Source organism: Alligator sinensis, unplaced genomic scaffold, assembly GCF_000455745.1.
Source record: "Alligator sinensis unplaced genomic scaffold, ASM45574v1 scaffold37_1, whole genome shotgun sequence".
NCBI classification, from domain to species: Eukaryota; Metazoa; Chordata; order Crocodylia; family Alligatoridae; genus Alligator; species Alligator sinensis.
Window position 1 is genome coordinate 1,151,437 of NW_005841955.1, and position 16,887 is coordinate 1,168,323.

At 46.6% G+C, this 16,887-nt stretch overlaps 1 protein-coding gene and 1 pseudogene across 1 annotated transcript in view; one reads left to right on the plus strand and one right to left on the minus strand.

The window, feature by feature from the left end:
* The window catches only part of IMPG1 (interphotoreceptor matrix proteoglycan 1), a 128,012-nt gene that overhangs the window by 44,027 nt on the left and 67,098 nt on the right, over nt 1–16,887 (plus strand). The window contains exon 6 of the mRNA XM_025200084.1: nt 5,163–5,254. Within this exon, the coding sequence (XP_025055869.1) occupies nt 5,163–5,254 (92 nt within the window). The remainder of the gene's footprint in view (nt 1–5,162; nt 5,255–16,887) is intronic.
* On the minus strand, nt 10,975–11,094 carry LOC112549753 (annotated as a pseudogene).

Consider the following 16,887-nt stretch of genomic DNA (forward strand, 5'->3'; position numbering starts at 1 on the left):
GACCCATCCACCACGACTCTCTGGGTGTGGCCCTCCAGCCAATTTGCCACCCACCGGACTGTGTAGTCATCCAAGTCACAGCCTCTTAACTTGTTCACCAGTATGGGGTGGGATACTACATTGAAGGCCTTCCTGAAGTCTAAGTATACGACATCCACCCCTCCTCCTGTGTCCAGGCGTTTCGTAACCTGGTCATAAAAAGAAACTAGATTGGTCAGGCACGATCTGCCTGCCACGAACCCGTGCTGGTTTCCCCTCATCATAATTTGTCCTGCCGGGCTCTCACAAAAGTTATTTTGATCTGCCATCATTTACAGTGGTGGACCAGGCCAAGGTGGTAGGGGAGGAGGAGACCTCACAGGGGGCACACTGCCATGTTGTTCAGAGGCCCCCGCACCACGAAGGATGCACCTGAACACACACACAGTCCCACAAGTTTTGCCTGCCTGTGGCCGGAGGTGCAGGGCCCCAGAACCCAGACTCCCCCTGCACCTATCTCCTTGATAGCTGGCAGGTGTTGTGGCCACAGCAGGCCCTAGGAGCCCCGCAGTTTTCACCCCCCTGTGCCTTAACACACACACAATGTCACCTATGTCATGAGTTTTGCTTGTCAGCAGTCAGGTGCAGGGGTTTCTGGGAAACTGCACCTCAATCTCCTTGAAGCTTGGCAGGCTTTGTGGACCAGCAAGAGCTACAACCCCTGCAGTTTTCACCCCACTGTGGCTTAACACACACACGTGACATGAGTTTTGCTTTCAGGAATTTGAGGTGCAGTTTCCCAGAAATGTCTGTGCCTGTCACCCTGAAACCTGGCAGGCTTTATGCCCTCAGCAGCAGATACCATCACTGCAAGTTTCATCTGAATCGGCCTAAAAATAACAAAGTTATAGATATTTCATTGATTCCTCATTATACCCTATGGCCGAATCTCTGAATCGCTGAATCTTTTCCAAATCCATTTGGAAGCTCCAAATCGATTCAAAAAGCCTAAAGCTTCTAGAAATTCAATTTGGATTCATAGATTCAGCTTCTGAATCATCCAAATCATCTCCAAATCTGAATCACAATCCAAAGCTTTGCACAGCACTATTAGTTACCTGGTCATAAAAGGACACAAGTTTGTTAAGCATGACCTACTCTCCACAAAGCTGTGCTGGTTGTTTCTAATACCCTGTCAGTTACCAGTTTGTGATTGATGGCCTCCTTAACAATTTTTTCAAAAGTTTTTCCTAGGAGCAAATTCAGACTGACCGGTCTATAGTTTGCAGGGTCATCCCTCCTCCCTTTCTTAAAGTTGGATACTACGTTGGCCCTCTTCCAGTCATCTGGGACCACTCCCAAGTTCCACAACTTCTCAAATACGTTCACCAAAGACCCTGCTATGAATTCAGCCAGTTCTTTTAGGACTCTAGGATGTAGGTCATCTGGCCCAGTGGACTTAAAATTGTCCAATTGTTCTAAGAGGACCCTCACCTGGTCGGGCTGATTTCATGTTGTCTGTTGACTTCCTAATATTCCTTGGGCCTCTGGACAGGTGGACAGCTGTTGTTAGTTTTCTGGAATACTGATGTGAAGTAACCATTTAGGGGTCTGCCTTTTCATGGGGAACTACTGTTGGCTGCCCTTCCATATTCAGTAGGGGTCCCACAGTGGAGCTTGATTTCTTCTTGTCCTTTTACAGGTACATGGGGAACATTTTGTTGTCCTTAATTTTGGATGCTAAATTAATCTCCATGCCTGCTTTGGCTTTCCATATCTCATACCTGCAGACCCTGGTTATATAAGTGAACTCTTCTCTGGTTGCTGATCCTTTTTTCCATTGCCTAGATCTGTCCTTTTTCTTTTTCAAACATTATCTAGTATCCCTGTTGAGCCAAGCGGGTCTCTTGGCTCCTTTCCCAGTTTTTAATCTCATGGAAATTACCTCTTTTTGAGCAGAGAGGATTTCTCCCTTGAGGAGGCACCATTGCCTCTGAACCCCCACATCCTCCAGTTGCTCATCGCAGAGGGGCTTTCTAACTGAACTCCTGAGTTTGTTAAAGCCTGCCCTACTAAAATCTAGGGCTTGTGTTCTACTAATTGAAATCCTAGCTTTCTGGTGGATGGTGAACTTAATCAGATCATGGTCATCGTCACCCAGAGTACCACCAATCCTCAGGTTGCCTACCATATCCTCCCCCTTTGGTAAGCACTAAGTCCAGAATGGTTTCCCCCCTAGCCGGCACTTCAACAACCTTTGACAGGAATAAATCATCAATAGTTGCCAAGAAATTGGCCAACTTGCTAGAGCTGGCCAAATGATCCCCCTAACAGATGTCAAGGTAACTGAAGTCATGGCAATCAGGTCTTTAGTGCTGGCTGCCTCATCCTGTTCCCTGGAAAATGCCTGATTGTTCTCTTCTTGGGAGGGAGGCCTGTAGTAGACTCCCACCATCAGGTTACCCTCTCCTGAGCCCCCTTGTATCTTGACCCAGAGGGTCTCAAGGGACCTCTTCCCACTATCAAACCTGACCTGCAGGGAGGGTACCGCTCTTTCACATTGAGGGCCACCCCTCCTCCCTTCTTCCCAATGTGGTCCTTCCTGTAGAACCTATAGCCATTGATATCCACAGCCCAATCGTGCATGTCATCCCACCAGATCTCTGTCAACCCAATGAGGTCAAATTCCTCATCTATCAGAAGGAGAGCCAGTTCCTCCTGTTTGTTGCCCATACTTCTGGTGTTCCCATAAAGGCACCTGAGTTCCCCCCTGGTTGCCTAAGGTTTTCTGTCACTATGCAAGTATCTCAGGGTGTTGGTGCTCATTTGAGTGTCTAGCTATGTTCTGGGAGTTTATTTCCATTTGAACGCATGCCCAAGAGTTGAGCATATTGAGCCAGATCAGAGCAGCCCCTTCTGGCAGGGCACCCAGGGAGTCAGCCTGCTAGCCCAAGGTTTCTCCCCCTGTCTCAGTGTGCTGCAGAGGGGCTGGCTGGGGCACAAGGCTGCTTCAGTGTGGGGCTAATCAGCAGGCAGCCCCAACACTGAAGCACCTGCATGCCCCAGCCAGCCAAGACAGCATCTACACATGTATAGTATTTCTACTTACAAGTACTATCCTGCAAAGTGAATTAGTTTAGTCCAGCCTCATAGGGATGCATATATAGACACCGAGATGTTTACTATACAACTAATTAGTTTACTGCATGGTAAACATCTTGTGTAGATGCAGCCTTTGAGCACTACCTTGATGCCAGCCGAGGCATAGCTTCTAGAACAGGTGAGGACCAGGTTTCCTGGACTCAGAAACCAGGCTTTCTGGTCCTTGCACTACCTGGTTATCCCTGGCAAATCCAGTGAGTTGTTTTCTGGCTCAGTTCCTAGAGAGACCCTACTTCTTTACGGGGATAGTGTGCATCCAAAGTTGCATGCAGTGAAACAGACAGGTCCTTTAAAATAGAACAGCATTTATTAGTTAACAGCAAGATAGCAGGCAGAATCCTTGTGTCACAATGCCTAGGCCAAATCTCAGGCAGAGTTCCTAGGCTAGGTTGCCTTTTCCCTCAGGACTCAGGCCATGGACAGGTATTATATTTGTGCAGGGAAAAATGTCTTTTTCCAGGTATAAAAACTATGTATAGGCATTAAAGTTTGTTTTTTTTATATTTTGGGGGGAGGGAGGAAGTTGGAAAAAGAAAAGCAACACTTTGCAAAAATGTTAGCATTTCCAACCAAAATGGAGAGAGAAGTTATCTAGTGCCATCTATAACACCTGTTCACTTCCCTTGGGGTCCCTAGAATCCCCGCTATCCCACAGACCTCTGCTCTTCCTCTTCCCATTCGAGGGGCCCTTCCAGGGAGCCCTGTGGAGACCCTACTTCCAGCCTTTTGAACAATGCCAAGCCTGTTCAAACTCCAAGGCCAACTCCAGCCCTTTGGACCGCACCAAACTTCCTATACAAGAATCATCAAGAATGCCTGAGAGTGCTAGGGGTGAGGAAAGCAGCTGCCTCCCAGGTCACCAGTGGGGGCTGCAAGCTTAGCTCCAGTTCACCTACAGGAGGGCAGAGTAGGGATCACCTCAGGTGGCTAGAAGTTGCCTCTTTCCTGCAGCTACCTCCAACCCATGTTGGGGAAGGAGAAACAAAGGAGTGCCTTCCTATTGCCCTGTGGCTGAGAGACCATCTTAGTTGCTCTTCAGTCAGGGGGCTGGAATGCCTGCAGGTTTCCTCTTAACACACTTTCTGGCTTTACAGCTCTGGAACTGAATGACTGTCCATAGTCTCAGTATCCTTGTGTCTCTGGAAGTTCTTTCCTCAAGCCTCTCTCTCACACTGGGACTTCTTTGATACCACTCCTTCCAGCCAGACACAGCTAGGTGCTGGAGCCTGAATTCAATAATACTCCAATGCTTCTTCATATACAAATGAATGCCGTGTATTCTTGATAGTCCCTCTTCTGGTAGCTGAAACATATGTAGAGCACCACCTTCACCCCCAGGTCTAATTAACCCATTATTTCCCAGATTACAAAAAAGAAAACTCCAACATGCAATACTATGGTAAAGAAATATTACAAAACAAAGCAGAGTTTCTCACAATAGAGTATAATTGTAATAGCAAAAAATGGAGCCTGGTACAATGGAGCAACAAGTGTAATGTGTACTGCTACAAAAATTATGGAAGTTTATCAAATACAACTTCAACTATGGTGTCTTTGCTTCCAAATTCAGTTGTCTCCAGCTGGAAAATTTATGATTCTTCCAAGATTGTTTGTTACTTTCAATAATATAAAAGGTGTAAATGATAGAAACAAAATTTAAAACAAGCAGAATCAAATATGCACTTTGGTATACTGAGCATTAATAAAATATAGCAGAAAATAATGCATCTAGCCTGTTCTTACATATCCACATGGCTAAATTCCACTTTCAGTTAAACATATGCAACCTCACTGACTTACGTTCCTAATGAAAACCATGCATTACATATAAGAGGAGGAGTTTCAGTTACAGAATAATTCATACTACTACAGCTTAGGCTTTCTCCACTCATATGTACACTACATAGGAATCATATCTCCTGTCAAATGACATCTAAAGTGACAAAGAAGAGTGACAGTTATTTGCCTTTTTTCTAATGAATGTCCCTTTCTCACTTACTTTCCATTTTGAACCCTAACAGGTGCCTTTATCACATCTGCACCTCCATATGCATCAGTTCCTATTGGTACACTGCACAATGACATTGTCAATGACACAAAGACTCTTGTAAAGGTGAGGACATGCTATTATTCTACCCAGCTATTCATTTACCTATAATTTTTGTAATCAGGGGGGAAAAAAAGAGAGTGGCTTACAGAACTCTACAGTTCAAAGCCATTAGTGCTTCCTTTTGTTCACTGCAGTTAAGAATGAAAGGTTATATTAATATCTCTTTTGTATTCTAATCACAAACAATGTTTGTGCTCACAGGTATGGATAAATACAGATATTATAATGGACTTGAAGCACAGTTTTCCCTTTTTCTTTGAACCAAGAGTCTTAGGCTTATTACATAATTGTGTTGCTCTTATTTAATGTAGAACAGTGATTCTCAATCAAGGTGCCACAGCACTCTGGAGTACCTTCAGATCCTTTCAGGGTGCCTCAGGGAGCCATGCTATATTAGTACTGTTACATATGCATGTATGATTTATAAGATAAAACCAGAGATTTCAAATAGGTATTTGGAGCATAAAAAACATTGCGACTGTTTGTAGTCTGAGTTGTTTGCACCAGAAAAATTGTTCTATTATTTTTCCTTAATCAAAAAACAAATGAAAATTAAGAACTGGCATTTCCAAGGAGTGCCTTGAGTCTAGCAAGGGGTGCCTTCTATCTGGAAAGGTTGAAAGCCACTAATGTAAAAGCAGTGAAAACTGACTCTTTGAACTCTCATCTGCACAACAGAGTAGGTAGAATATTTCTAGTCTTTCTAGCCCTTTTTCATATCTACCCAGCCAAATGTCAAGCAGAAATCTTCACCAATGTCTCTCCAGAGCAAAAAAGCACCATCAAAGAGTGGGCAATAGAGAGAGTTCCATTACCTGCTAATGGTAAAATTCACATACACGTACCCCATTCTGGCAAAGAATCTATGACTGGCTTTCAAAAAAAAAAACGCTCATCTGATCAGGCTTTTCCAATAGCATAACTAGTGGGTAAGTGGGGCACCAGGCTTGAGCACCGATGTTGAGGGGATATAAGAATGGTAGCTGCCATCATTATAGGCCCAAACACCACTGCTGCCCCCCAGGTCATAGAAACTACCTGTTATGCCTCTTTGTTTTTCAGATCTAGTATAGCAGTGAAACCAGAAACATTCCAACTAATTGTTTCTCTCTTCTGTGCATTACCAATGATATTTACTGTGTTGTTTGGATTACAAGTTTACTTTTTCCTCCAAAAGGAAAGCAAAACCTCACTCAATTTATGCATGAGTCAATCTATAATCAAGTTCCCTCTATTACTGACTTTACTACTTGATATGTTTTTGTGCATCCAGTAAAAATACCAAGTCAGAAATCTTTTCAAGTGCAGTTTTATTGCAGTATTTTTACTGCATTTAAACCTGGTTAGTCCAGGCCTTGGCTACAGGAGTCTCCCAGAGGATTTCATAAGGGCATTGTAAAGGTAGTTCAAGATATTTATCTGTAGTTGGTGACTTGTATTCCAGGAAAAAGCTGTTTTTCCTAAAACTAAACTTGAAAACACAGGCTTGACTTACATTCATGGTCAACTTGCAATTGAAACAGTATGGTAATTCACCAGGGTAAAGTAGACAAATGGGCTAGGGACAGACATTCAAAAAGCCAGAACCTGAATTGATTCAATCTTTGCAGGTTAATCTGCAACACTTGAATCAATTTGGAGGTAGATAGGCATTTCCTTTTCATTCCAGAAATGCAGGCACATGCCTGCAGTGGCTCAGCTAGAAGCTGGAGGGTGCTAGAGCAGCCCTCCCTTCCCTTCTCTAGTGCTGAGCTGAGGTGGGGTGTGGCCAGGCTCTAGCAGGAAGCTCTTATTAGGGAGTGGGGTAAACCCCCACCCTGCCTGCACTATCCCAGGCTTTTCCCAACTTGCTGCTCAAGGGGTGGGGAGTGTTGCCAGACCCTGCATCTGTTGAGGATACTGAGCTTTTCAAATCTCCTTCTCCCTGCTTCTTCATACTGTCTGCAAACCAGGTCATTTCTAACACCTTTCTCTGTCCCCTCTTGAAGACTGACAGATTGCAGCCAGCAGGTACCTTATCAGAACAAAGTGTATCATCCCATCAAGCCCTACAAAAAAAAATCTCTCTCATTAGTTTCAAGCTCTTCTTATCTGCAAGGGTGAATTTGCACTAGCTGTCTACCTTTATTCTAGTGAAATTGGAGGCCCACACAAACACCACTCAGCATTAGCTAGCATGGGAGGAGTGGGGGCATGGCCAGATGCCAGGTCCCTGCTCTGGGGTCCCTGTCATGAAAGAGAGGCAGGGGGGGGGGTGCCCGCTTGAAAAGCCAGCGGGGGGGGGGGGGGCAGCCTCTGCAGTCCCTCAGGTAGCTGGAGCAGTGATAGTGCTCTGGCTAGGAAGCAGAGGGGTGGAGTCAACCCTGCTCTACTCCAGCAGACAGCCCAGCCCAGCCCAGGGCTGCAAAGCATCTGGGATGCTGGGGTACTATGATTGAACTTAAACCAGGATGGGGGTCTGGGACAGACATTGTGTAAACTGGTTTGACCCAAATCTGTTAAGTCTGACACTACATTCAATCAGGTTTATCTTAAACCAGTTTCAGCCATTTTGAAACTGTTTTATGTGCATTGACCTTATGTTCTGTTACAGGTTTAAACCAGTGTATGTGTAATGTCTGTCCCTAACCAAGAAGTCTTAATTCACTTAACTCTTATTGGGGAGTTTTGAAGTTGGGTTACAACAGGTTCTGATAATCCAGAGCCTCTAGTACATTTCAAAATGAAGTGACTCAGGTCCATGGTATCAGGTTCCTTACTACTCCAACAACAGTAGCAGTAGCTATAAGAAGCATGTATGTTTTGGTCCTGGTACCTGTGCTGTAGAAAGGTACAGAATCCATCACTCATTGTTGACAAGCCACCAAAACTTATAAGCTTCCATATGGATTGCATACAATACATTTCTCTGAAACAGGAATCTTAACCAACAGTTGCACAATAACTCAGAGAGCCATTGAAGAACCTATTGACATAGGTATCTTTCCTCTTCATTTGTACGTAATATGGTTTCTTTGGCTCTTCTTCTCTATTATCATCACAAATTTAATTTATTGTTCTACTTGTTCTTGAAAGCTGTCAAAGTGCATGTGCTCAGTCATGGGACAGCTCTTTCCAGCAGCCTAGTGCCAACCCAGTTGATGCTGGAAAAGGAAAATCCACCTGTCTGTGGGATTAAGGCAGATTAGCCTGCTGTTCCTTTGGGCCAATTTCTTTTTGATTAACTTCCTCTGTTATCCTCTTGCTTATGCAGTATAAGTAGTTCCCATATGTAATCATTACAACTAATATAATCAAAACTGCATGCAGAATTAAGGGAATTTATACATGTGTTCTGGGAGGCCGTGGGCGGGGGGAGCACTTTAATTAGACCGGCTCTGAGATCCACTCTAATTAAAGCGCCTGGAGCGTCATGTGTTTCAGCATCCCCACTCATCAAAACAAGTTTTAGTTAAAGTATCCCCACTGGCATTTTTCAGCATGGGAGTGCCAGAACACGATACTGGAGTCTGCTGGAGCACAGTAATTACCACACATCAGCAAACACAATTAATTGAGTCTTCTCTGACATGTCCTTGACTTCAGAAGGGCCAACTTCAATGAGCTTAGGAGACTAGTGGGTGAGGCGCTGAGGGCCCAGAAGGTGAAGGAGATAGGAGTCCACGAGGTATGGTCGTACCTTAAGGGGGTGATCCTCCAGGCCCAAAGAATAACAGTCCCTGAGAGAAGCAAGGGTGGTAAGAATGCTTAGAAACCCCCTTGGCTCAGCAAGGGCATTCAGCAATGCCTGAGGACTAAAAGTGGGGTGTACAACCAGTGGAAGGGAGGAGCTATCACCAAGGAAGAGTACTCCTCCTTGGCCCGTGAGTACAGGAGGGCTATTAGGAAGGCCAAAGTAGAGATGGACCTCAGGCTAGCATCCAGGATTAAGGACAACAAAAAGTCCTTTTTCAAGTACATTGGGAGCAAGAAGAAGGCCCCAGGAAATGTGGGGCCCCTGCAAGACACAAATGGTAATCTTGTGGCGATGCCAGACAAGAAAGCCGATATTTTTAACAGTTTCTTTGCCTCTGTTTTCTTGAACAGGGACCGGGATATCCCACCTACCAGAAGTAGGGACATTCTTGGGGATAGCTCTGTCAGGCCTTCAGTCAGTGCAGATGTAGTTAGGGATCTTCTGGAAGGGCTAGACATTTTTAAATCTGCAGGTCCAGATGCCTTTCACTCGAAGGGTGTTGAGCGAGCTGGCAGGGGTCATTGCGGAGCCCTTGGCCCAGCTGTATGAGCATTTGTGGTAATCTGGCCAGGTGCCGGGGGATTGGCAACTGACTAATGTGGTTCCAATTTTCAAGAAAGGGAGGAAGGAGGACCCAAGTAACTATGGCCTGTAAGCCTCACCTCGGTGCTTGGGAAAATCTTGGAGAGAATCAGCAAGGAACACATCTGTGGTGGGCCAGCAGGGGAGATCATGCTCAGGGGCAATCAGCATGGGCTCAAAGGCAGGTCCTGCCTGACCAACCTGATTGCCTTTTATGACCAAGTAACTAAATTCTTGGATGATGGTGTCACCGTGGATGTAGTCTTTCTAGACTTTAAGAAGGTCTTTGACACGGTCTCTCACCCCATCCTCATCAATAAATTAAGCGACTGTGGCATTGATGCCTACACAGTTGGATGGGTAAAAAATTGGCTGATGGGGCACACCCAGAGAGTAGTGCTGGACGGGTTGTACTCAACCTGGCAACATGTGATAAGTGGGGTACCCCAGGGCTTGGTCCTGAGGCCCACACTGTTTAACATCTTCATCAGCGACTTGGACAAGGGGATGGAAAGCATGCTGTCCAAGTTTGCTGATGACACTAAGATGTGAGGCAAGGTGGACACACTTGAAGGGAGAGAGAGGCTACAACTAGATTTAGACAGACTACAAAAGTGGGCAGACGAGAATAGGATGGGTTTCAACGTAGAGAAATGCAGGGTGCTGCACCTTGGCAGAAGGAATCCACAGCATACATACAGGCTGAGGAGTTCCCTTCTTGAAAGCACAGAGGCGGAAAGGGATCTTGGAGTCATTATTGACTCCAAGATGAACATGAGCCACCAATGCCAGACCGCAGCCAGCAAGGCCAGCCATACCTTGTCATGCATCCAAAGATGCATCTCAAGCCGGTCCACAGAGGTGATACTCCCCCCTCTATGTGACTTTGGTCAGGCCGCAGTTGAAGTACTGCGTCCAGTACTGGGCACCGCACTTCAAAAGGGATGTGGCCAGTCTGGAGAGGGTTCATAGATTCATAGATGCTAGGATCGAAAGGGACCTCAATAGATCATCAAGTCCAACCCCCTGCATAAGCAGGAAAGTGTGCTGGGTTCAGATGACCCCAGCTAGATGCTTATCTAACCTCCTCTTGAAGACCCCCAGGGTAGGGGAGAGCACCACCTCCCTTGGGAGCCCATTCCAGACCTTGGCCACTTGAACTGTGAAGAAGTTCTTCCTAATGTCTCGTCTAAATCTGCTCTCTGCTAGCTTGTGGCCATTATTTCTTGTAAACCCCGGGGGCGCCATGGTGAATAAAACCTCACCAATTCCCTTCTGTGCCCCCATGATGAACTTATAGGCAGCCACAAGGTCGCCTCTCAACCTTCTCTTGCAGAGGCTGAAGAGGTCCAGGTGCCCCAGTCTCTCCTCATATGCCCCAGTCTCTCCTCATATAAGGGTGGGTGGCCTACGGCACCCGGGATTTCCAGGCGGTCTCCCATCCAAGTACTAGCTGGGCCCAGGACTGCTTAGCTTCCGAGATCGGACGGGATCGTGTGCTATCAGCCCGGTCTGCTTCATAGAATCATGGAAGTAGGGTCGGAAGGGACCTTGTAGATCTTCAAGTCCGACCCCCTGCCTGGGCAAGAGGGAAACTGGGCTCAAGTGACCCCAGCCAGGTAGGCATCGAGCCGCTTCTTAAAGACCCCCAGGGTAGGAGCCAGCACCACTTCCCTTGGAAGTTGGTTCCAGATCCTAGCCATGATAGGGTCCATCCAAATCGCTGATAAAGAAATTGAACAGTGCGGGCCCAAGGACCGAGCCCTGGGGGACTCCGCTGCCCACTTCCCCCCAGGTCGAATATGACCCATCCACCACCACCCTCTGAGTACAACCCTTCAGCCAATTAGCAATCCATCTGACCGTGTAGGCATCGATGCCACAGTCGCCAAGTTTTTTAATGAGGATGGGGTAGGAGCCAGTGTCAAAGGCCTTGCTGAAGTCCAGAAAGACTACATCCACGGCAACACCTGCATCCAGTGCTTTTGTGACCTGATTGTAAAAGGCAATCAGGTTGGTCTGACATGACCTGCCCCTAATGAAACTGTGCTGGTTGCCCCTGAGCATCATCTCCGATGCCAGCCCATCACAGATGTGCTCCTTGATGATCTTCTCAAAGAGTTTCCCCAGGATTGAGGTAAGACTGACGGGCCTATAGTTGCCTGGGTCCTCCCTCCTCCCTTTCTTAAAGATGGGGACCACATTGGCTATCTTCCAATCGTCTGGCACCTGGCCCGAGCACCACGAGTGCTCATAAAGTCGTGCCAAGGGCCCTGCAATAACCCCTGCTAGCTCCCTCAACACCCTGGAGTTCAGAGGAGGGCCACCAGCTTGGTGAGAGGGCAGCAGGACAGACCCTACAAGGAGAGACTGAGGGACCTGAACCTGTTCAGCCTCAGCAAGAGGAGGCTGAGGGGGGACCTGGTGGCTGCCTACAAACTCATCAGGGGAGATCAACAGCAAATAGGTAGAGCCCTTTTCTCCCCAGCACCACCTGGGGTGACAAGGAAAAATGGTCATAAGCTGATGGTGAATAGGTTTAGGTTAGAGATCAGAAGGCAATATTTTACAGTTAGGGTGGCCAAAGTCTGGAACCAACTTCCCAGGGAAGTGGTCCTCGCCCCTACCTTGGGCAAATTCAAGAGGAGGTTGGATGATCACCTGTCTGGGGTCTTGTGAACGCAGCATTCATTCCTGCCTGTGGCAGGGGGCCAGGCTAGATGATCTGTTCAGGTCACTCCTGACCCTAGCTACTATGATACTATGTTGTAATTAAAGCTCATCAGGGCAGCCTCGATGCACATGTATAGTGCCCTTAGTGTCCCTGAGCGAGGCAAAAAGGGTAGTATTTGTTAAGCATTAACCATAAGAACAGAATTGTGCCAAAATAAAGAAAAAAATCCACACCCTTTCTATTTTTAACAGGCAGACAATAAAAAGAGCAGCAGGGGGCACAGAAAAGGTTCTCTAGTATTGAATTCATTCTTTAGCAAAATGGGTTGGCAGCTGGTGTAGGGTTGCATTCATGACCACAACAGGAGTTCTGGAGAAGAATTTGAAACAGACGTTGGTTGGAAATTTCTCTTTGAAATCCCTATGCTGGTTTCTGAGATGCTCATCTTTCAAAGCATCCAGTCTATATGCAGCATTTAGCTTTGTTGCTACCAGGAACTGAAGCTGCACTATCAGTTAGGAAATTACCAATTTGAACAAATGAGATGTGGATTTTCTGCTACTTGAAATCTTTAACTCAACAGTGGGGATAACATTTTCAAAAGTATCCAAGTAAGTTTGAAACAAGGCCTACTTTCCTCAGTGAACTGGAACCAGATTTTTCAAAGGAGTTAAGTACTTAAATACCTTTAAAATCCAGTCCTTAGGCCATTGGTGGTCAACATTTTTGGCCATAGTACCACAAATTAAGCCCTGTGCCCACCCAGTGTGCCACTCCAATATCTTTCCCCAGCCCTCATTCTCTTTCCCCAGCCCAATTTGCTGCTGCGCTGCCTACCCACTCCCAGTCTTCTGTATGCCACATACAGACTACCTGTGCCACTTGTGACATACATGCCACAGGTTAGCCACATCTGCCTAAGGCACTTAATACTAAGTCCCATTGATCTGCATACTGTAGATAAACAACAAGTTATCAGACATGATACAGGAATTGCCAGGTAAAATTGTATGGCTTGTATAATGCAGCAGGTCAGACCAGGTAATCACAGTGGTTCTTCATTGTTTTAAAATGAATGAACAAACACCATTGAATAGGAGATAAGCTCGCAGGTCTTTCTGAAAAGGCCCAAAATATTGTCCCTCCTTTTTTCTAGGGGTCACTATGCTTTACCCAATTGATAAAGTGCGTATTTAAAGAAATGTAATTAAATAATCACAACATGAATTAAAATAATAACTAAAACCCAATTTTTTTTCTCATTTATACTTATATCACCTGATTGTGAATAGTCTTATGCCATGATAAACACTAGTAGGATGCTTTGAATAAGTGCTTAATACGTAAAAGTCAGCAATGTTTTCACTACTACTAAGGTCAACCATATGGCTTCTCTCTAGCCCACACTTGCCAACCTTACACTGTAAATCCCTAAATGTAATCCCTAAGCAACCCACCCTGACCTCAGAAGCTCTGCTGCACATCAGGACATGAGACCAAGCCTGCCTCCTAGTCCTGGTCAGAACTTAGCCAGGTATTATGGGCCAAAACACAGGAATTTTACCAGTCTACCAGCAGTAATCCCACAGTTTCTGGTTCTGACTTCCAGTCCTTCTGCATTCTGATTCCTGTCTCTAATGATTGTAGTTAGCATCAAACACAGAAAAGGCAGAATCATTCCTAGAAAGGTTCTGCTCAAGGAAGAGAAAGCACAGCATGCAGAATCATAGAAAAGTAAGGCTGGAAGGGACCTCCCGAGGCTATGTAGCCCAACCTCCAGCCTGAGGCAGGGTCATCCATATCCAAATTGCTCTGCAGTTTATTGCTCCAGGGAAGCTCCCAAGCATGCCATTTATATATGTGCTTGGACTACAGCACATTGAGTTGGGTCAGAGCAGTCCAGGATAGCACGGGGGCCAGAGGGAAGGGTCAGCCTACCAGCCAGGAGCTGCTCCAACCAGATTTAGTGTGCTGCAGAGGGACTGCCTCTCTGCAGCACACTATTAAATCCACTTTCAGTCTTCTCTTCTCTAAACTAAATAATCCCAGTTCTCCCAGCCTCCCCTCAGAAGTCATGTGCCCCAGCACTCCAACCATTTTTTCTGTCCCCCACCTGACTTTGTCCAATTTGTTCACATCCTTTCTGTACTGGGGGGCCCAAAACTGAGCACAGTACTCCAGATGTGATCTAACCAGTACTGAATACAGGGGGATAATCACTTCCCTTGACCTGCTGACAACACTCCTACCAATGCAGCCCAGTATGCCATTAGCCTTCTTAGCAACAAAGGCACATTGTTGTCTCATATTCAGCTTATTGTCCACTGTAACCCCCAGGTCCTTTTCTGCAGAGCTGCTGCCTAGCCAGTCATCCCCCAGTCTGTACCCATGAATTGGATTGTTCCATCCTAAGTGCAGGACTTTGCACTTGTCCTTATTGAACCTCAAGAGATTTCATTTAGTCCAATCCTTCAACTTGTGTAGATCTCTCTGAATCCTAACCCTACCATCTAGCATATCTACTATTCCCCACAAGTTGGTATCATCTGCAAACTTGCTGGGGGTGCACTCTATGCATTCTTCCATGTCACTGATGAATATATTGAACAAAACTGGTCCCAGGACTGACCCCTAGGGCACTCCGCCTGATACCAGCTGCTAATTAGGCATTGAGCCATTGACTACTTCCCTCTAAGCCCGATGATCCAGCCAGTTTCCTATCCATTTACAGTCCATTCATCCAGCCCGTACTTCCTTAGCTTGCCTACAAAAATGTTGTGGGAAGCCACATCAACAGTCAAGAAACTTTGCTCAAGTCAAGTATACCATTTCCCCACATCCACTGGTCTCCCTACATCCACAGAGCTAGTCATTTCATCATAGAAGGCAATCAGGGTGGTCAGGTATGACAAGCCCATGGTGAATCCATGCTGACTGTCCCTAATCACCTTCTCCTCCAAGTGCTTAGAAATGAATTCCTTGAAGATTATCTCCCTGATTTTTCCAGTGACTGCGGTGAGGCTGACCAGTCCCTTTTCCCTTTCTTAAAGATGGGAACTATATTTGCCCTTTTCCAATCATCCAGGACCTCTCCTGATCATCATGAGTTTTCAAAAATGATGGCCAGTGGCTCTGCAATCACATCAGCCAACTCTCTCAGCACACCCACAGGCCAAAGTCCTGCAAAACTACTGATGAACTACCAAGTGAAGACTCATTTGGATTGGCTCCATGGAGACCTAGTAGCAGAGCACCAAGCAAAGCAAGAAATCCAGTTCTTTACAAAACAGGATACTTCACCTGTGCAGACCTTCAATCAAAATGATCCCATATACTTCTAAAACAATGCAACAGGGTCACAGGGGGCGCCTTCAACTGTCCTTGAAGGTACAAGACCAGTGAAGCTACAAGCCATTGAAGCTATAAGACCAGAAGCTACAAGGCCAAGCCTCCAGATGGCAAGGCACTTCATAGACATGTGGAACAGAAATGAGGTCAAGTTTCAGGTGGTGTTTTCAGATCCTGAAGACATCATACTGCCAGCAGGACCAGTTCTTATGAGTCCATTAACAGTTCTAGACCCATCAAATCCTCCAGTTGCTGAAGCGACTCAAAAAGAGCCAAAACAGCCTGCTACCATCTCCAGTGAGATGGTTCCAAACCCTGAATTGGGTCATCCAAGATTACTATAACTTAAATACTTAAGGACTACGTTACCTAGGGGGGCAGCGGTGTTATGTACTGAGGTAACCTCCTAACCTCCTCTTAAAAACCCCCAGGGTGGGAGCCTGCACCACCTCACTTGGAAGCTGGTTCCAGACCCTAGTCGCCCTGACCGTGAAGTAGCGCCTCCTGATGTCCAACTTAAACCTTCCCTCCGCCAGCTTGTGACCGTTATTCCTGGTCACTCCTGGCGGCGCTCGGGGGAACAGGGACTCCCCCAGTGCCTGTTGATCCCCCCTGACTAGTTTATAGCAGGCCACAAGATCCCCCCTCAGCCTTCTCTTCTGGAGGCTGAACAGGTTCAGGTCCCATAACCTTTCCTCATAGGACCTGCCCTGCTGTCCCCTGATCATGCGAGTGGCCCTCCTCTGGACCCTCTCGATGCTGTCCACATCCCTCTTAAAGTGCAGCTCCCAGAACTGGACGCAGTACTCCAGCTGCGGCCTGACCAGTGCAGCATAGAGGGGGAGGATCACCTCCTTGGTCCTGCTTGAAATGCATCTGTGGATGCACGACAAGGTACAGTTGGCCTTCCTAGCCACCTCCCCACACTGCTGAGCCATGTTCATCTTGGAGTCAATAATGACTCCAAGATCCTTTTCCACCTCCGTGCTGACAAGAGGGGAGTTCCCCAGCCTGTAGGTATGGTGCCGGTTGTTCCTCCCCAGGTGCATCACCTTGCACTTGTCTGCTTTGACCCCCATCCTGTTCTCCTCCGCCCATCCTTGTAACCTGTCAAGGTCCGACTGTAGCCTGTTGCTCCCTTCTATTGTGCCCACATCCCCCCACATCTTGGTGTCATCAGCAAATTTGAACAGGGTGCTTTGCAACCCCTCATCCAAATCACTGATGAAGATGTTGAACAGGCCGGGCCCGAGGACCGAGCCCTGCGGGACCCCACTGCCCACGTCCTTCCAGGCC